The sequence below is a fragment of the Pogoniulus pusillus genome, chromosome 18 (assembly GCF_015220805.1).
Source record: "Pogoniulus pusillus isolate bPogPus1 chromosome 18, bPogPus1.pri, whole genome shotgun sequence".
Taxonomy (NCBI): Eukaryota; Metazoa; Chordata; class Aves; order Piciformes; family Lybiidae; genus Pogoniulus; species Pogoniulus pusillus.
In genome coordinates this window covers 3102470-3122958 of record NC_087281.1, presented here as the reverse complement: position 1 = coordinate 3122958, position 20489 = coordinate 3102470, and the positions used below count along the sequence as shown (strand labels likewise).

General features: G+C 47.6%; 1 protein-coding gene across 1 annotated transcript in view; it reads right to left on the bottom strand.

The window, feature by feature from the left end:
- Positions 1–2685: 2685 nt before the first annotated feature.
- LOC135183277 (plasminogen-like) overlaps positions 2686–20489 on the bottom strand; it is a 35111-nt gene continuing 17307 nt past the window's right edge. Inside the window, exons 11-19 of the mRNA XM_064158194.1 lie at positions 17916–18106; positions 15924–16072; positions 14052–14145; positions 11305–11422; positions 9309–9383; positions 8102–8242; positions 6793–6903; positions 4778–4916; positions 2686–2910 (exon numbers count right to left, since the gene is read on the bottom strand). Of these exons, the coding sequence (XP_064014264.1) occupies positions 2752–2910; positions 4778–4916; positions 6793–6903; positions 8102–8242; positions 9309–9383; positions 11305–11422; positions 14052–14145; positions 15924–16072; positions 17916–18106 (1177 nt within the window). The 3' untranslated portion in view covers positions 2686–2751. The remainder of the gene's footprint in view (positions 2911–4777; positions 4917–6792; positions 6904–8101; positions 8243–9308; positions 9384–11304; positions 11423–14051; positions 14146–15923; positions 16073–17915; positions 18107–20489) is intronic.

Below are 20489 nucleotides of genomic sequence, written 5' to 3'. Positions count from 1 at the left end.
CTCTTTCCCAGCACCCTGGGAAGATCTGGAAGCCTCTCAGCAGCTGAGCACTTCCAACACTGCCACAAAGGAGCCAGGGACTATCTTGACATTCCTACTCCACCACAGTGAGTAGCACAGGCTTGCCCTTGGGCTTCAGGCTGCCTACTTGAGGCAAAGCCATTTTTGTGGCCAAATCTTTTCCAATGTTCTGATTCCCCTAAATGAATGAATTGCCCATAAGCATCCTTGGGAAGATTTTCCTGACAAAATTAGAACCCCAAATCCACTAACTTGTATAGAGTTGTGGGCCAGGTGGCCAAGGGAGCCAGTGGCATCCTGGCCTGCATCAGGAATGGTGTGGCCAGCAGGAGCAGGGAGGTCATTCTGCCCCTGTACTCTGCACTGGTTAGACCTCACCTTGAGTACTGTGTTCAGTTCTGGGCCCCCCAGTTTAGGAGGGATATTGAGATGCTTGAGCGTGTCCAGAGAAGGGCAACGAGGCTGGGGAGAGGCCTTGAGCACAGCCCTACGAGGAGAGGCTGAGGGAGCTGGGATTGGTTAGCCTGGAGAAGAGGAGGCTCAGGGCAGACCTTATTGCTGTCTACAACTACCTGAGGGGAGGCTGTGGCCAGGAGGAGGTTGCTCTCTTCTCTCAGGTGGCCAGCACCAGAACAAGAGGACACAGCCTCAGGCTGTGCCAGGGGAGATTTAGGCTGGAGGTGAGGAGAAAGTTCTTCCCTGAGAGAGTCATTGGACACTGGAATGGGCTGCCCGGGGAGGTGGTGGAGTCGCCATCCCTGGAGCTGTTCAAGGCAGGATTGGACATGGCACAACCCTGCAGAGTATGAGGGTGGGACTGAAGTCATTGCTCCTGGAGGTCAGGCAGTTGTTCTTTTGTCAGTTGCACAAGACATTCCTTGACTGTTTCTTTTCTGACACTACTCCTCTGGTCAGCAGTGTTGCAAATGGTGAGTGGCAGGAGGGAGCAGTAGGCCTTTGCCTTGCTCTTTCTATTCTCTCTGGTGCCATAGCAACACAGAATCACAGAATCACAGAATGGTAGGGGTTGGAAGAGACCTCTGAAGATCATCTAGTCCAACTGCTCTGCTACAGCAGGATCTCCTAAGTAACCCAGGAACACACCTAGGCAGGTTTGGAGTGCCTCCAGACACACCACAACCTCTCCCTGCAGCCTGGTCAATTCCTGTGCACCCTCAAAGTGGTTTTCTCTTTGACTTTACATGCAACCACCTGGGCTCCAGTTTGTGTCCACTGCCCCTTGTCCTGTCACTGTACACCACTGCTCCATCCTCCCGACACCCTTCAGGTGTTTCTAAGCAGTCTCCTCCAGGCTAAACAGCCTCAGGTCTCTCAGCCCTTCCTCCTAAAGTAGATGCTCCAGTCCCCCCAACATCTCAGTGGCTTCTCCACTGGATTCTCTTCAGCAGTTGCTTGTCCTTCTCGAACTGGAGAGCCCAGAACTGGACAGAGTATTCCACCCAAAGCCTCATCTGGGCAGAGCAGAGGGGTGTGTGTGCAGAAACCTGGTGTGTTTCTGCGAGCTTCCACTGCTCAAATGGCCTACACCTCGACAGCCCTTGCGTGGCTCGTGTGGGTACCCATTTCCCAAGGACTGCAGGTGCAGAAAGAAAACCAGACAGTCCCTCCACTGTGCTCCTTCTCAGTGAATGGATTCCTTACTCATATAGTGCTTTGTTGAGACAGACCACCAGGCCCCCACCCAGCCCCTGTGTCTGCTCTGGTCACCATGCAGAGATACAGGCTGGGGTCAGAGTGGCTGGAGAGCAGCCAGACAGAGAGGGATCTGGGGGTGCTGATTGATACCCACCTGAACATGAGCCAGCAGTGTGCCCAGGTGGCCAAGAGAGCCAGTGGCGTCCTGGCCTGCATCAGGAATGGTGTGGCCAGCAGGAGCAGGGAGGTCATTCTGCCCCTGTACTCTGCACTGGTTAGACCACACCTTGAGTACTGTGGTCAGTTCTGGGCCCCCCAGTTTAGGAGGGACATTGAGATGCTTGAGCATGTCCAGAGAAGGGCGACGAGGCTGGGGAGAGGCCTTGAGCACAGCCCTACGAGGAGAGGCTGAGGGAGCTGGGATTGGTTAGCCTGGAGAAGAGGAGGCTCAGGGCAGACCTTATTGCTGTCTGCAACTACCTGAGGGGAGGTTGTGGCCAGGAGGAGGTTGCTCTCTTCTCTCAGGTGGCCAGCACCAGAACAAGAGGACACAGCCTCAGGCTGTGCCAGGGGAGATTTAGGCTGGAGGTGAGGAGAAAGTTCTTCCCTGAGAGACTCATTGGACACTGGAATGGGCTGCCCGGGGAGGTGGTGGAGTTGCCGTCCCTGGAGCTGTTCAAGGCAGGACTGGACGTGGCACTTGGTGCCATGGTCTGGCCTTGAGCTCTGTGGTAAAGGGTTGGACTTGATGATCTGTGAGGTCTCTTCCAACCTTGGTGATACTGTGATACTGTGATTAGCAACGTTTGGCTCAGTAATTCTCCACTGTTGTTTGCTTTCAAGAGGAACTGTACAGCAAGTGTCATATGCAATATGCTTGGCTTGCCCAGACACAACACAAACTCACTGGCAGTAAGGGTCAGCTTGACTGTTGCTTTGCAGTAACTACTTAAGCCAGGCCAATAAGGATATTTATTTAAGGCTTTCATGAATTATTACAACTTTCAAACCACACTTGGAATGCTGCTTCTGTTACAGGGACTGCTTCCCAGAAATGTTAGCCTGCATCCAGATTCAGTGGACAATCATTGCATTCTTGATCCAAGAAGCAAAACTAGGGATGTGGACAAAAACAGGCTGTGATGGCTGGGTACAGTCTAGTCCCCAGGAGGTGACTCCATATTGGACAAATCTGTCCTTATCTTGGCAGATCAGAGGTCCTCCAACTTCAGCCTAGGAGAAGGATAGAATGAATGATAGAATGTTTTAGGTTGGAAAAGACCTCAAAGATCACAGTATCACAGTCTCACAGTATCATCAGGGTTGGAAGAGACCTCACAGATCATCAAGTCCAACCCTTTACCACAGAGCTCAAGGCCAGACCATGGCACCAAGTGCCACGTCCAGTCCTGCCTTGAACAGCTCCAGGGACGGCGACTCCACCACCTCCCCGGGCAGCCCATTCCAGTGTCCAATGACTCTCTCAGGGAAGAACTTTCTCCTCACCTCCAGCCTAAATCTCCCCTGGCACAGCCTGAGGCTGTGTCCTCTTGTTCTGGTGCTGGCCACCTGAGAGAAGAGAGCAACCTCCTCCTGGTCACAACCTCCCCTCAGGTAGTTGCAGACAGCAATAAGGTCTGCCCTGAGCCTCCTCTTCTCCAGGCTAACCAATCCCAGCTCCCTCAGCCTCTCCTTGTAGGGCTGTGCTCAAGGCCTCTCCCCAGCCTCGTCGCCCTTCTCTGGACATGCTCAAGCATCTCAACGTCCCTCCTAAACTGGGGGGCCCAGAACTGACCACAGTACTCAAGGTGTGGTCTAACCAGTGCAGAGTACAGGGGCAGAATGACCTCCCTGCTCCTGCTGGCCACACCATTCCTGATCATCTAGAAGAAGAAAGTGTGTGGTGATTCCTCCAGTGATGGAGACACTACACATGGAAACAGCAAAATGCTGGTGGGAAAAAATATTGTGGCATCTCTGAAGGCCTCAAAATATGTCCAGGACAAGGGCTGTGGAGTGTTTTGTGAGACCTGCTAGGGAGTAAAAAAAAAGAGTAAAAAACCAAAGGCAAACTACACACACACAAAAAAGGAAGTTTCTTCATTTCCACATCCTCTGACCCCCTTGATCCTGGACCAAATTAGTTTACTTGTTTTAATGCTGTTCCTCGAAACCCAGGCACAGCAGGACATGAGTACCTCTGCCCAATGATCTGTGGGCCTGCCAATGAACACACCACCCACACTCCCAAAGATGTCATTGCCACTGGCAGTCTTCAATGGAGCAGAGGAGGCTCCCAGCTGACCTTACTGAGGCCTTCCAGGATCTGAAGGGGGCCTACAAAAAGGCTGGGGAGGGACATTTTAGGCTCTCAGGTAGTGACAGGAACTAGAGGGAATGGAGCAAAGCTGGAGGTGGGGAGATTCAGAGTGGATGTGAGGAGGAAGTTGTTGAGCATGAGAGTGGTGAGAGGCTGGACTGGGTTGCCCAGGGAGGTGGCTGAGGCCCCATCTCTGGGGGTGTTTAAGGCCAGGCTGGATGGCCAAACTGGTCTAGGATAGGAAGATTGGAACTAGATGATCCTTGTGGTCCCTTCCAACCCTGAGTGATTGTAGTGTCTGCACACACAGACTGACTTTTGTCACCAGGTGCTAGCTCTTAGCCTCTTACTGAAGAACTCTCCACATGATAGCCTCCTTTCAGAAAAAGCACATTTCAAAGGCCTTTCTGCAAATGGAAGCACTTCAGGCTTTATTTAAGCAGAGGATTAAATAAAGACCTGGTACAACCCCAGGCTGCGCTGGACGCAGGCACTGTTGCCCCCTTTGTCTCTAGGAGCGAAGGGAAGTTCCCATAGCATATTGCAGGCTTTATTTCAGGTGAGATGTGTTCCTCACAACACTTGGTTACTGCAATATGTCAGCATGCAGTGCTGGACAGGTGAAGTCACCCTGTGCAGTTCCCTGCAATGCTGGCTGACAGTATGGATGAGGGGAAAGGTGCTATGTGTACCTCAGTGACTGTGCTGAAGCAGTTTCTGAGCCTGGAAAGTACAAATTGTTATCTAACCTGCTCACATTCAAAGCTAGATTATTCTTACCTCGCAGTTACCTGTGCTGCCAAAAGCAAACCCACAGAACTCATGGCTTTTCACACTTCCATTCAGAAATTCAGGGTGATTACACATTCTGTTTTCCAGAATGGGGAGCTCAACATCTTTTAATCTCTTGTCTGTATCAATATAGTTAAGACAATATAACAGGTAGAAACGGTGACATTGTGGTGCAGTGAAGCCTCAGTACCAAAAAGACTGGGACCCCTCCCCAGCTCTACCATAGTCTCAGAAATCACTGAAGAATTTGGATCTTAACCTGCTCTTAAAATGTTGCAATATAAATAAGCCCAGAGGCTTAGGATTCTGAGCCATGGTGTTGGTTTGTAGGCTGTCAGCATGAGGCAGCAGCAATGACTTGTTTCAGGGGGGATAATGTTAGCCTGGATTTGCTGTACATTAGTTTGAACTCTTTCAGGCCTAAAGCATTTTGCAAACAAGCAGGATTTTGCTGAAGCCAAGACATAGATTATTTAGATGTGGGGCTCTGGCTTTACTCCCCCTCCCCTGTTTATGTTACTACTTAGCTGTATGATGTGACAAGACTCTTTCACACTGGCAAAACACACCGACGGTCAGTTGATTTTTCCATCCTAAAGCACTGCCAGAAGAAATTTAGCCTGTGCAAGTTTGAGTTTGTGCCTGTGACCACTAGAACACCAGGGAGAACCTGCCACCCTGTGGCAAGCTGAAGGAAGAAATAGAGGAAAATAAAAGAGAGAAGGAGAAAAAATAAAAGAGAGGAGGAGAGAGGAGAGAAGGAAGGGAAGGGAAGGGAAGGGAAGGGAAGGGAAGGGAAGGGAAGGGAAGGGAAGGGAAGGGAAGGGAAGGGAAGGGAAGGGAAGGGAAGGGAAGGGAAGGGAAGGGAAGGGAAGGGAAGGGAAGGGAAGGGAAGGGAAGGGAAGGGAAGGGAAGGGAAGGGAAGGGAAGGGAAGGGAAGGGAAGGGAAGGGAAGGGAAGGGAAGGGAAGGGAAGGGAAGGGAAGGGAAGGGAAGGGAAGGGAAGGGAAGGGAAGGGAAGGGAAGGGAAGGGAAGGGAAGGGAAGGGAAGGGAAGGGAAAGGGAAGGGAAAGGGAAGGGAAAGGGAAGGGGAGAGGAGGGAAGGGAAGGGAAGGGAAGGGAAGGGAAGGGAAGGGAAGGGAAGGGAAGGGAAGGGAAGGGAAGGGAAGGGAAGGGAAGGGAAGGGAAGGGAAGGGAAGGGAAGGGATGAGGAGAGGAGGGGAGGGAAGGTAAGGGGAGGGAAGGGGAGAGGAGGGGAGGGAAGGGGAGAGAAGAGAGGAGTGGGATAAGGAATTGCCTCCTGCTTCAGCACAAGCAGGTCTGAGTATTCTCAACCCTCAGCATAGGTGGAGCAAGAGATGAGCAGCAGCAGACCATGTGGTTGTTTCTTTAACACTAGCCTGCAAACAAGATTCGGGTAGCTAAAACTCTTCAGGCTGCATTCATTTTGCCTATGAGTCAAAGGTGGCTGGATCTGAGCAAGCTCTGACTCAAAGGATTCATGGATCCTGGGATGTCATCTCAGATACAAGGTCTTAATTCAAGGGCTTGGCCATGTATGCTGTCAGTCTGGAGTGAGCATAGCTTTCTGTAGAACTCTATGCAGACAATGTTTAGACTACAGGAAGTAGTTTCATCCATTAAATATATATATTCATATATGAAGATCAAAATTAAAGGCAAGGGCAAGATTTGAGTGTTTATTTGTAAAAACAGAGTGTATACCTAAGCTGAAGAATGTTTTCCCTATTTTTAGGGAGAGATAGAAAGTGGCAAAGTCTTCAGTCTAAATCTCTCTTTTCTCCTGTTTAGTTCAGCTTCTGTGAGGAATCAGGTGGGAAAAGTGAAGCTCCAAGAGAAAGACACAAAAAGAATAATGTTGCCTGGTGACCTCCAACTTAATTAATTGCTAGCTAAAATGTGGGGTTTTGGGTCCTGTGAGCACACATATTTTGTGATAGCATTTTAAAACCTTTCCAGTTTTCCAAGAACACCAAATATACTTTACCTCTTGTTTTTCCCCAGGCAGCAAGAAAACATGCTTGATTTTTTTCTACCATCAGACTGGTTTGGGGCAAACAAACTGGTTTTACATGGTCAGTAATTGTTACAGGGCTGGAAAACAAACAAGGAATGATTAAAACAGCCTTAGAAAAATTACCATCAGCTTTTTCAGTTGTCATACTCAGAAACCTGCATGGGAATGGCCTGGGGAAGAGTGAAGAAGATGAAGGTACCTCAAAACTGTATAGATGGTTTTAAGCTGGTGTCTAGTCACTCAAAACCAGTGTGCCCAGGTGGCCAAGAGAGCCAGTGGCATCCTGGCCTGCATCAGGAATGGTGTGGCCAGCAGGAGCAGGGAGGTCATTCTGCCCCTGTACTCTGCACTGGTTAGACCACACCTTGAGTGCTGTGTTCAGTTCTGGGCCCCCCAGTTTAGGAGGGACATTGAGATGCTTGAGCATGTCCAGAGAAGGGCAACGAGGCTGGGGAGAGGCCTTAAGCACAGCCCTATGAGGAGAGGCTGAGGGAGCTGGGATTGGTTAGCTTGGAGAAGAGGAGGCTCAGGGGAGAGCTTATTGCTGTCTGCAACTACCTGAGGGGTGGTTGTGGCCAGGAGGAGGTTGCTCTCTTCTCTCAGGTGGCCAGCACCAGAACAAGAGGACACAGCCTCAGGCTGTGCCAGGGGAGATTTAGGCTGGAGGTGAGGAGAAAGTTCTTCACTGAGAGAGTCATTGGACACTGGAATGGGCTGCCCGGGGAGGTGGTGGAGTCGCCGTCCCTGGAGCTGTTCAAGGCAAGGTTGGACGTGGCACTTGGTGCCATGGTCTGGCCTTGAGCTCTGTGGTAAAGGGTTGGACTTGATGGTCTGTGAGGTCTCTTCCAACCCTGATGATACTGTGTGATACTGTGATATCAAGCCAAAGGGAAATCCCTCTCTGTGAATAGTTTATAATTGGATGTTTTGCCAGTTATTGACCAAATCCCTGTATATATTATATTTCTAAATTGTTTTCATAAACTTGCACAGAACTAAATATTGATGCACAGTGGTTGGGGGAGGCAAGAGTTTGTAAATATTAATTTTCATAAATATTTTTTTAATAAAAAATTAATACTGCCTCAAATTAATTTCTCACCTCTGCCAAATAGGCGTAGGCATAGAAAACCCCCTCCGCAACACAACCCTTGCAGGTGGTGTGAGCCTGACTTCTATCAGATTGTCCCTGCCTCAGGAGTCATGGATTACTGAAAAGAGGAAAGGAGCCTGCATTACTGAAAGAGGAAAGGAAAACTTGAACTGAAATGGTACCTGTTCAATTTCAGCAAAGCAATGTCTGCTCCACTTGGTTCCTGTAATAGTTTCTGAACACTTTGGATTTGAAGGGATGGCTCTGCTGCATTCAGATTCTGTATCCCAAGAAACACCCTGTAGGAAGAAGGCTCTGTTGATCTGGAAGAAATGACAACAGCAAGGTTATGCATACATATATTTAATTGGGAATGCTACTCTTAAAATAAAATTATGATTCCCCTGGAGAACTGCGTTTAAGAAGGTGGTCAGTCTGTTCCTTCTGACCCTCATTTACTCTTGGGGAGATGGAAAATGTACTAGAATAGAATGGAATGGAATCAAGCAGGTTGGAAGAGACCTCCAAGATCATCCAGTCCATCCTAGCACCCAGCCCTAACCAGTCAACCAGACCATGGCACTAAGTGCCTCAGCCAGGCTTTGCTTCAACTCCTCCAGGGACAGCGACTCCACCACCACCCTGGGCAGCCCATTCCAATGCCAATCACTCTCTCTGCCAACAACTTCCTCCTAACATCCAGCCTAGACCTCCCCCAGCACGACTTGAGACTGTGTCCCCTTGTTCTGCTGCTGCTTGCCTGGCAGAAGAGACTGATCCCAATCAGCTAGACCATGGTACAAAGTGCCTCATCCAGGCTTTTCTTGAACACCTCCAGGCACGGCAGTTCGATTTCTATGACTGTGAAAATCTCACGGATGGTAAATAAATGGGCACCTTCTTGATGTGTTTACAACTCCTAAAGCCCTAAGTGTCAGCTGCTACCCACAGCAATTTGGTGCAATCACCACAAGCAGATAATCAGCACCCGTTTTGCCATGCTCGGGGGTGGATGACAGACATAACCTTTGTTCATAGAATCAAGCAGGTTGGAAGAGACCTCCAAGATCATCCAGTCCAACCTAGCACCCAGCCCTAGCCAGTCAACCAGACCATGGCACTAAGTGGCTCAGCCAGGCTTTGCTTCAACACCTCCAGGGACGGTGACTCCACCACCTCCCTGGGCAGCCCATTCCAATGGGAAATCACTCTCTGTGAAGAACTTCCTCCTGACTTAGACAGGAACAGAAGATAAAAATCAACTTGCCAGCAAGAAAGGACAGGAAATAAGGAATAAAGAAAGTGCCTTACTGGTTACATCTTGCCCCTCTATCTGTTTTCTCATACAGTTTTAGGAAATGCTTACCACTTGTCCTAGTGGATACTCACTCTTGCAAGCACTGAGCTGCAGTGAGGACCCACTGTGGATGTATCAGAGTGCCAGCACAATGGTGGACGTTTGGGCTAGAACAGATAAGACAAGCACATTCCTTTAAGACTGCGTAGTCAGTTCTCCATTATCCATGCTGTACATAATGGGAAATAGCAGCAAGCTAGCAATATGCCTCTTTTGTTAGTCACTGTTTGTCTTTTGCCAATGAAAAGTAGAATTAAATGGAGATTTTCAAGTGGTAAACTTCTTTTGTTCCAGACTAGGAGAGATGTGAGCACAAGAGAAAATGACACTCAGGTGAAATTTTTGGAACAGGACACACTTGCTTTTAGGACTTGAACAAAAATAATTGCATTGCCTAACAATTTTGCTTGTGATGTAGTGGATTTGTGCTGACAAGCAATTACTAAAAGGATTTGTCCTTCTGTTTCATAGGGTTGCTTTGGACTGGCTGTTTAAAAATAAACTTGACTGTGGATTTTTAACGTTTCTTGGTGTATTTTTTGTTGTGATGACTGTTGACAACTCTATAAAACTTTTCATAAGCCCTTCTGTACATCCATTCTCTCAGCCACTGTGGAATAGCTTTGCAGAATTGGGGTTTTTTTTATATTGAGGGATGATGGTCTTCTTGTGGCATCTAACACAGCTGCAGTGGTTAAGCATCAATTTACATTTGAACCAGATTGGCTACTGGGTGAAATGGGATGAACAAGATCTAGTTGTGCACATCACTATGCACCTGGGCTTAAATCCACCACTGCAGAAGGCAATTCATTATCACTGTCCTCAAGGTGAATTCCAATTTCAGTAAATAAAGGTGTATTCAATGTCTGCAGTTAAAGTTTTTCCTCTCGAAATGGAGCAGAAAATCACAGAATAGAATCATAGAATAGAATAGAATCATAGAATCAACCAGGTTGGAAGAGACCTCCAAGATCATCCAGTCCAACCTAGCATCCAGCCCTAGCCAGTCAACCAGACCATGGCACTAAGTGCCTCAGCCAGGCTTTGCTTGAAGACCCCCAGGGATGGTGCCTCCACCACCTCCCTGGGCAGCCCATTCCAATGCCAATCACTCTCTCTGCCAACAACTTCCTCCTCACATCCAGCCTATACTTTCCCAGGCACAGCTTGAGACTGTGTCCCCTTCTTCTGTTGCTGGTTTCCTGGGAGAAGAGACCACCCCCCACCTAGCTACAGCCTCCCTTCAGGGAGTTGTAGACAGCAATGAGATCAGCCCTGAGCCTCCTCTTCTGCAGGCTGCACACCCCCAGCTCCCTCAGCCTCTCCTCATAGGGTTTGTGCTCCAGGCCCCTCACCACCTTTGTCGCCCTTCTCTGGACACCTTCCAGTATCTCAACATCTCTCTTGAACTGAGTGGCCCAGAACTGGACACAGCACTCAAGGTGTGGCCTGACCAGTGCTGAGTACAGGGGAAGAATGACCTCCCTTGTCCTGCTGGCCACACTGTTCCTGATGCAGGCCAGGATGCCATTGGCTCTCTTGGCCACCTGGGCACACTGCTGGCTCATCTTCAGCCTACTATCTACCAATTCCCCAGGTCCCTTTCCTCTTGGCTGCTCTCAGCCACTCAGTTCCCAGCCTGCAGCGCTGCTTGGGGTTGTTGTGGCCAAAGTGCAGAACCCTGCACTTGGCCTTGTTCAATCTCATCCCATTGGTCTCTGCCCACCCATCCAGCCTGGCCAGGTTCCTCTGCAGGGCTCTCCTACCCTCCAACAGATTAACACCTGCTCCTAGCTTGGTGTCATCTGCAAACTTACTGATGCTGGACTCAATCCCCTCGTCCAACCAATAAACACAGTCTGTGGACATTGTGATTAAAAGAAAATGAAGTTTTCTATATAAATGCTGGGGGATTTTATATGAGATTCAGGACCAGTCTCCAGAAGCTGTTGGTCTCTTTCTAAGCCATGTTTCTTGTGAAACCCCAGTGGTCATGAACAGTGACACCATCTGGAATATCTGTACCTCATCCTGAGACTGACTTGCCAAGGCCAAGCCCCTGGCAGCACGTCACACATCTTGTATCGTTCACAGACTCGCTCACTCCTCATTGGGACTTTTCCACAGTCGTGCTCAGAAGAAGCTACAATAAAAAGAGTTTTTAAGTGGTTTTGTGATGCCATCCACAGTGCAATGATGAAAAGAGATGAAAAGAGTAAGGCATAAGAAATGTCTTTCTTTTTGGTATTTTTTAGGCTTTCGCTACAAGTTGGTTAAAGGAAACAAAGGGTAAAGAAACCACCAGAATGTTTAGACTTTATTGCATTATTCTTACCTTGGACATTTAAACCTGGGATTATATATCTTATCTGACATGATTAAATATTAATTTGCTTGCATGATATTATTAACTATGTCAAATATTTGGATATAGTCAAATAATGTAGGTAAAACAAGCCTTATCCTCAAAGAAAGTCTATAGGGAGGCTGAAGGGAAGAGAAAGCTAATGAAAGTGAGAAAGTTTGTTGTCTAGACAATGATAACAATCTCTGGTTTAAAACATTGCAGTCTACACTTTGGTTGAGTTAAAAACAATTCCTAGATTACAAATAAAAAATAGTTTCTACCTCTTTGGCATAAAGTATCTGTATTTTGGTCTTATACTGCTCACTCTGCTCTCCTGTTAATCACAGGCTCACAGGATGTTAGGGGTTGGAAGGGACCCAAGGAGATCATCCAGTCCAACCCACCTGCCAGAGCAGGGCAGTACTATCTAACATAGATCAGAGAGGAACATATCCAGAGAGGCCTTTAAAGTCCTTCTATGGAAGGAGGCTCCACAACCTCTCTGGGCAGCCTGTTCCAGTGCTCTGTGACCCTTGCAGTAAAGAAGTTTCCCCTTGTGTTGAGGTGGAACCTCTTTTGGTGCAATTTGCACCCATTGCTCCTTGTCCTATCCCAGGGATAATCCAAATCTCTCTGACAATTTTCAAATGGATTGAGCTTGGATCCTTAGCATTGTCCCAAGTAATGCTTTCTAGAGCTGTATATGGTGCAATGAATGTCCAATCTCTTAGTTCCAGTAGGAATGATTATCAAAGTGTTCAAGTCAAGAGAGTATAAAGTTCCCTTACACCTTAACTAAAAATATCTATAACATAAAGTCTGTGAAGAGATCAGATCTCAAAGCAAAGATCCATCACAGCAGTTCCAGGGAGCAGGTTTTCACATCTATGTAATTTGTTGTTTTTCACACCATTCCTTATTCTTTTTGCCTGTGTGGCTCTTATGTCTGTTTGACAAAATGAATGTGCACAATCATAATGCATTGCTGCTCAGAGGAACAAGTTAGATGGCCAGTGTGAAGGCTATCACATATTCCTGAAGGAGACAGCACTCTCTTCACTGTTTTGCATTGCTAAAGTGTCCAGAAGAGGAGGGACTTGATCTCTAGGTGTTCCTGAACTAAAAAAAATACATGAAATGAAGAATCATAGAATCAACAAGGTTGGAAGAGACCTCCAAGATCATCCAGGCCAACCTAGCACCCAGCCCTAGCCAGTCAACTAGACCATGGCACAGAGTAAGAACTTCCTCCTAACATCCAGCCTAGAACTCCCTGGCACAACTTGAGACTGTGTCCCCTTGTTCTGTTGCTGGCTGCCTGGCAGAAGAGACCAACCCCACCTGGCTACAGCCTCCATTCGGGGAGCTGTAGACAGCAATGAGGTCTGCCCTGAGCCTCCTCTTCTCCTTCTAAGAAGAAAAAGAGATTCCCTGCCAGGTACATTAAACAAACAAACAAACAAATAAAAACCAATCCATTAAAATCCAGCCAAGGAAGGGAAAAAGCAAAGCAAATGGGATGATTTCCAGGTGTGTCAAGGAGCACTCCCAGTATGCTACAGCTATTATTGATATCCACTGCTGAAGCATCAAGGAGGGTAAAATCTCTTTCACTGCTGAATCTTCCAGTGAATGCTATACCTGTGCAGTATAATGACTATTATGGGCAAAAAGAAAAAAACAACTAAGGAAATCTGCATAAAATATCCAGGATCAATTTCAGTCCCTACCCCAGGCAAAAACAACTTAAGGATGGATTATTTTAGCAGCCCAATTAGAATAAAAATTGCAGGTAGAGAATGAAAAGGGTTTCAAATTCAAATCTAAAGCTACTGCCTGTTGCTGATTTTTATATATGTATTGAAATGTGATCTGTGTCCAGTTCTGGGCTCTTCAGTTCAAGAGAGATTGATGTATAGTGTGGCGGAGAGGTACTGGAAGGTGTCCAGAGAAGGGCAACAAAGCTGGTGAGGGGCCTGGAACACAGCCCTGTGAGGAGAGGCTGAGGGAGCTGGGGGTGTGCAGCCTGCAGAAGAGGAGGCTCAGGGCAGACCTCATTGCTGTCTACAACTACCTGAAGGGAGGCTGTAGCTAGGTGGGGTTGGTCTCTTCTCCCAGCAACCAGCAACAGAATAAGGGGACACAGTCTCAAGTTGTGGTGAGGGAGGTGTAGGCTGGATGTTAGGAGGAAGTTCCTGCCAGAGAGAGTGATTGGCATTGGAATGGGCTGCCCTGGGGCTGTTCAAGCAAAGCCTGGCTGGGGCACTTAGTGCCATGGTCTGGTTGACTGTTTAGGGCTGGGTGCTAGGTTGGACTGGATGAGCTTGGAGGTCTCTTCCAACCTGGCTGATGCTATGAAAACCTTTTGTAAGAAACAAAGGCAGCTGTAGAAAGGGAGAAGAGTAAAGTCTGTAAGTATAATTACGGCAGCGTGGGATTTCACAGTACTCCCATTTTCTTTCTGGATCAGTGGTGAAGCACCAAACACCATTTATGTCTCCATCAGGGTTCCTGCAAAACTGCAATAATTACAAAAACAGAGAATGAAGGCTCCAAGTGTTAGCCATTGAACAAAGAAGTCTGTAGGTGTCTGTTTTTAGAAGAGTGTTGAACTGAAATTAATTCCCTCCAATTACTTTTCCACTGCTACACACTTTCTGTTTCTTCTGATTCCAAAATGTTTTCCTCTTCTGTGTCTCAAAACCATTAGGGAAAGCTAGAAAAATATTCTAAACCTGCTATCATTTTCATCATCCACCACGAGCCACCCCAGCTTTAGTACTTCTAAGGGCTCATGAGAAATGAAGTTTGCTATAGTGTCACTGAGTACTTTGCTCTTAAACGTTTGTTGTTTATCCAATTCTTATTCAGTGAGAGCAAGTCAGATTAGCTCCAAGAACTTGGCAGAGGTTTGCTCAGTTTGTGATAAACAGAAAAGTTGTCACTTTGTGGTTTGCAGAGATCAGGGAAGCACTGAATGATTTGCTAGGTGCTGCTTGCCTGTCAGCATCAGCCCCAGCCCCATCCTGTATCTCTGGGACTTGAAGTCCCAACATCCTGGAGCCAACCAGGTGTCGTAGGTTAAGGGAAGTTAATTGGCATAACCATGGAGATACAAAACCTCCAGAGATTAGAAAGTCTTAGAGGGAGGCACAGGATGTTCCAACTACCCTGCCATGGGCAGGGACACCCTACCCTAGAGCAGGCTGCCCACAGCCTCATCCAGCCTGGCCTTAAACACCTCCAGCCATGGGGCCTCAACCACCTCCCTGGGAAACCCAGTCCAGCCTCTCACCACTCTCATGCTCAACAACTTCCTCCTCACATCCAGTCTGAATCTCCCCACCTCCAGCTTTGCTCCATTCCCCCCAGTCCTGTCACTCCCTGACAGCCTAAAAAGTCCCTCCCCAGCTTTTTTGTAGCCCCCTTCAGATCCTGGAAGGCCACAAGAAGGTCACCTGGGAGCCTCCTCTTCTCCAGCCTGCACAGCCCCATGTCTGTGCTCAGTCTGTGCTCACAGCAGAGCTGCTGCAGCCTCTGAGCATCCTCCTGGCCCTTCTCTGGACACACTCCAGCATCTCCACATCCCTCTTGTAACAGAGGCTGCAGAACTGGATGCAGTACTCCAGGTGGGGTCTCAGCAGAGCAGAGCAGAGAGGGAGAATGACCTCCCTGGCCCTGCTGGCCACACTGCTGCTGCTGCAGCCCAGGCTCTGCTTGGCTTTCTGGGCTGCAAGTGCACACTGCTGGCTCCTGTTGAGCTTCTCCTCCAGCACCCCCAAGTCCCTCTCCTCAGGGCTGCTCTCCCGCCGGTCACTGCCCAGCCTGATCTCTCCTTCTCTGCTCTCTCTCTGAGCATGTGGCTGCTCCTATTGCTGTGGTCTGTGTGAGAGGAGGCTCGGCTGGCAGCTACTCTCCAACTGCCCAGCTGAGGCCTGCTGGGCCTGCTCTGGGAAGGGCAGTGAGGCCTATTTGGCCTAGGCTTGGCTGGTTAAGGCCTGCTGAAGGCTGCCTTACCTGGAAGGGCTGTTTCTGAATGTATATACATGATTCTACCTCGGTGCCTTTTGTGGTGTCTTTATGTTTGTAAATAGTGTTTGCGTTTCACCTCCAGTTCCGTGAGCGTGTTCTTAGCTACTCCTTCAGGGTAAGCTGCTCCTGTCCTCAGCCCAGAGCAGGCTCAGCTCAAGCCAAGCACTGGTGAGCACTTAGCATAGAAGGACTGAGGTGTTTGCTGAGAGCTGAAGGAGGAAGGAGACAGTGCTCAATGGCACGAGTGGTACTAGCTGCTGTTTACATTTTTATCCAGGCCTGCTCTTGGGTGAGTTACAGGAGTGAAGTATTTGTGGCCATGAGGTTTCTGAGAACTCCACTCTTGGCAAGTCCTGCCCCTTGCAGTCTTTGCTACTGTGCCGCGATAGTCTTTGCCATTGCCATTAATGCAGTCTGTGGGGAAAGAAGACAAGGAAATGGCTGTTAGCTGATGAACCTGGCTGTGGTGCTGGTGAGCAGAAAAAAGCCAGATTAAGTACCTTCAAATCACAGAGTCACAGCATCAGCTGGGTTGGAAAAGACCTTCAAGATCATCCAGGCCAACCTAGCATCCAGCCCTAGCCAATCAACCAGACCATGGCACTAAGTGCCTCAGCCAGGCTTTGCTTCAACACCTCCAGGGATGGTGACTCCACCACCTCCCTGGGCAGCCCATTCCAATGCCAATCACTCTCTCTGCCAACAGCTTCCTCCTCACATCCAGCCTAGACCTCCCCTGGCACAGCTTGAGATTGTGTCCCTTTGTTCTGTTGTTGCTTGCCTGGCAAAAGAGGCAAACATCCACCTGGTTTCAGCCTCTCTTCAGGGAGTTGTAGACAGCAATGAGGTCTGCACTGAGCCTCCTCTTCTGCAGGCTGCACACCCCCAGCTCCCTCAGCCTCTCCTCACAGGGCTGTGCTCCAGGCCCCTCACCAGCTTCCTTGCCCTTCTCTTGACACATTCCAGCACCTCAACATCTCTCTTGAATTGAGGGGCCCAGAACTGGACACAGTACTCAAGGTGTGGCCTGAACAGTGCTGAGCACAGGGGCAGAATAACCTCCCTTTGTCTACTGGCCACACTCTTCCTGATCCAGGCCAGGATGCCATTGGCTCTCTTGGCCACCTGGGCACACTGCTGGCTCATATTCAGCTACTCTCTACCAGTACCCTTTTCTGCCTGGCTACTCTCCAGCCACTCTGTCTCCAACCTGTAACACTGCTTGGGGTTGCTATGTCCAAAGCGTAGAATCCTGCACTTGGCCTTGTTGAATCCCATCCCAGGACTTGCACTCTCCAGTGCCCAGTGACACTCATGTGTAGGCACTCTCTAGTATCTACAGCAGAAAGATAATAACATACCCTGTGATGTAATCTTTTTGTTTGCCTTTTTGGAAGTACTGAGTAACTGTATTAGAAGGTGTTCAAGGAGCTTCAGGCTAAATATCATCTGTAACACATTGCAAATGCCTGAAAAGGCTCCAAGGTTCTTGCTAAGCTGCTGTCAGCAAGCACCTTCTATGAGAGATGCCCATTCCACAGTTAACAGCCTACTAGAACAAAGCAGGAAGTTCTGCTTCCAAGGACATTGCTTCAAGTACTTTATTCTGCTGCACATGAGTAAGACTACACAGCTCCATGTAGCAGTGTGTGTTTTATCCAACCCTGCCACCTACCTTTGCAAAGCAAATAATCCATGGAAAGCTCTGCTGTACGTTAGGAAAAAAAATCACCACTTCTACCACTCTGGATTATTAATTAAAGAAGAAATGAAGCAGGATAGAGATAAAATTTGTTCCTCTTTGTGCATACGCTTGCAAAACATTGTTGCCTATGAGTAATAAAGCAAGCTAAGGTCAACCTACTGAAAACATAAACACTGAACAAGCAAAATTCCTGTAACAACAACGTCTACTCTGTTTATATTTCAAGAAACACTAGAAATTTTGTCTACTTTCCTCTTGTTCCCCTGAATGAATGCACTGTAAAGTGATACAGGCCACAGCATATGGGCTGACTGAAGAATACTTGATGCAAAATGCAACAGTACAGATCTGAAAGCTGCAGGCTGACTGTTACCATAGAATCATAGAATCAACCAGGGTGGAAGAGACCTCCAACCTCATCCAGTCCAACCTAGCACCCATCCCTGTCCAATCAACTAGACCATGGCACTTGAGCACCTCCAGCAGCCCTACTCAAGAGAGCTTACTACTCCACAGACTCTACAGCAGGTTACATTCATATCCATTTGTTACCAGATGTGGTGAGTGTAGTCTGATCAACGTGTCTTGGACTTGTTGCAGGGGGATGGTTTGGTATGGGCTCCTGTGTATGCTCATCACACCTCCTGAGAGGGCAGTACTCCCATGTCATGCTAGGGTCAGTGGTGAAACACCATGGGCTGTTACGACCATCTGGGTTCCTACAATAGTTGTCCCTCAAATCCCTGCAAAAGCAAGTAAAACAGTCATTTTGCCTGAGACTGAAAGTCATAATAGGAATATCTTTCCAAAAAGATGTGGATCTGCACTAGTTATAGAGAAATATATTTATTAATGTATTACTCATTGCAAGATATCCTATTGCCAGCAAACACATTCATGGCTGTAAGTGGAGAGTTTTATTTCACACATATGTTAATATATTTATGCATAAGGAAATATGATTCAAGCACTGATTTAAATTCTGGCTCTAACATGTCAGGGTGCTGAGCAACTAAATAAATGCCCACTATGTCAATAATTTAATTTCTAAATATATGTATGCAAACATACACAGTTCTGTGAATGAGTGAATTAGTAATGAATCGACAAGAAGAGCTATACTCTTGGTGAGCCTCTCTATATGAAGAGATGTTGTAGCCAGGTGGGGTTGGGCTCTGCTGCCAGGCAAGCAACAGAAGAAGGGGACACAGTCTCAAGTTGTGCCAGGGAGGTCTAGGCTGGATGTTAGGAGGAAGTTGTTGGCAGAGAGAGTGATTGGCATTGGAATGGGCTGCCCAGGGAGGTGGTGGAGTCGCCATCCCTGGAGGTGTTCAGAAAAAAGCCTGGCTGAGGCACTTAGTGCCATGATCTGGTTGATTGGCCAGGGCTGGGTGCTAGATTGGACTGGCTGATCTTGGAGGTCTCTTCCAACCTGGCTGGGTCTATAATTCTAACTTCTGTATTCAATAACTTATGGCATTGTGATGTTTTCCCATCCAGAACGGCAGCACAGGCACACAATGAAACAATGAATTTGTTGGGTTTGGGTTGGTTGGGTTTTTTCTGATTGTTTGGGTTATTTTTCCTGAATATGCAGGAACATCTTAATCACACATTGTCACAGCTTGCTTTCAGTTTTTTAAAGTAAAGGTTATCAGGTAGTGATAATTTAGGCTCTCAGGTAGTGACAGGACTAGGGGGAGCAAAGCTGGAGGTGGGGAGATTAAGAGTGGACGTGAGGAGGAAGTTGGTCAGCATGAGAGTGGTGAGAGGCTGGACTGGTTTGCCCAAGAAGGTGGTTGAGGCCCCAAGGCTGGAGGTGTTTAAGGCCAGGCTGGATGAGGGTCTGGCCAGTCTGCTTGCAGGGAGGTTGGAACTACAAGATCCTTGTGGTCCCTTCCAACCCTGACTGATTCTATGATTCTATGATTCTATGAAACTGTTGGTGAAAATCAGGATCCTGCCTGAGGATGTTTGAGTTTCAATAAATTAGTATTTTTAATGCCAAAGTAGGACTGATTTGAATATATATAAATATATATAGTGACAACAGAAAAAAATAGAGTATCAACTTTCATCCTTATACTTGTAATTCATCTTCTTGGCAATTATTATCTTGTTACTTTTCTACCCTTGTTAAAAAATGGCACATTAGTAATTAAGATCAGCTCTCTAAAACATCTCTGGTCCAGTTTTATTAGTGTGATCAAAGCAAAACAAGGAGCAGAATTTAGTGTATGGAGTTTGGAATGCCAAATTCCAACAACAAAGAACATGTAAAAGGTAGCATAAATAGCAATGTGACCGCATGTTTGAAAGCATGAAGTTGTGTTCTCCCCAGGTGCAGTAAGTGGAAAGGCCACCACAAAGGTCTCCAAATCATAACCAGAATGCATATTTGAGCAGATGTCGAGATTCTGAATGCAAATCTCCCAATGTTGGTTACAAAAGCTCAGATATAAGAGCAAAAGGACACAGCTGTATTTTACTTACAGTTTAATTAACAACAAACCACAATTTTTAAAAATGAGATTAGCAGAAAATGTTAACACATCTTGGAACAATTCTCTTTTATAGAGTGTTTTAAAGCAAAGATAACACAACCAGAGAATCACAGAATTAACCAGGTTTGAAAAGACCTTTGAGATCATCGAGCCCAAACTGTCACCTACTAATTAGCTAAACCATATCACTAAGTGTCTCATCCAGCCTCCTTTTAAACACCTTCAGGGATCATGACTCCACCACCTCCCTGGGCAGCCCATTCCAATGGCAAATCACTCTTTCTGTGAAGAGCTTCTTCTTAACATCCAGCATAAACCTGACCTGGCACAGCTTGAGACTGTGTCCCCTTCTGTCACTGAGTGCCTGGCAGAAGAGCCCAACCCCACCTGGCTACAACCTCCCTGCAGGGAGTTGTAGACAGCAAAGAGATCACCCCTGAGCCTCCTCTTCTCCAGGCCGAACAACCCCAGCTCCCTCAGCCACTCCTCATAGGGCTGTGTCTCAGCTCCCTCACCAGCCTTGCTGCCCTTCTCTGGACATATTCAAGCACCTCCTCATCCTTCTTAAACTGAGGGGCCCAGAGCTGGACACAGCACTCAAGGTGTGACTTGAGCAGTGCTG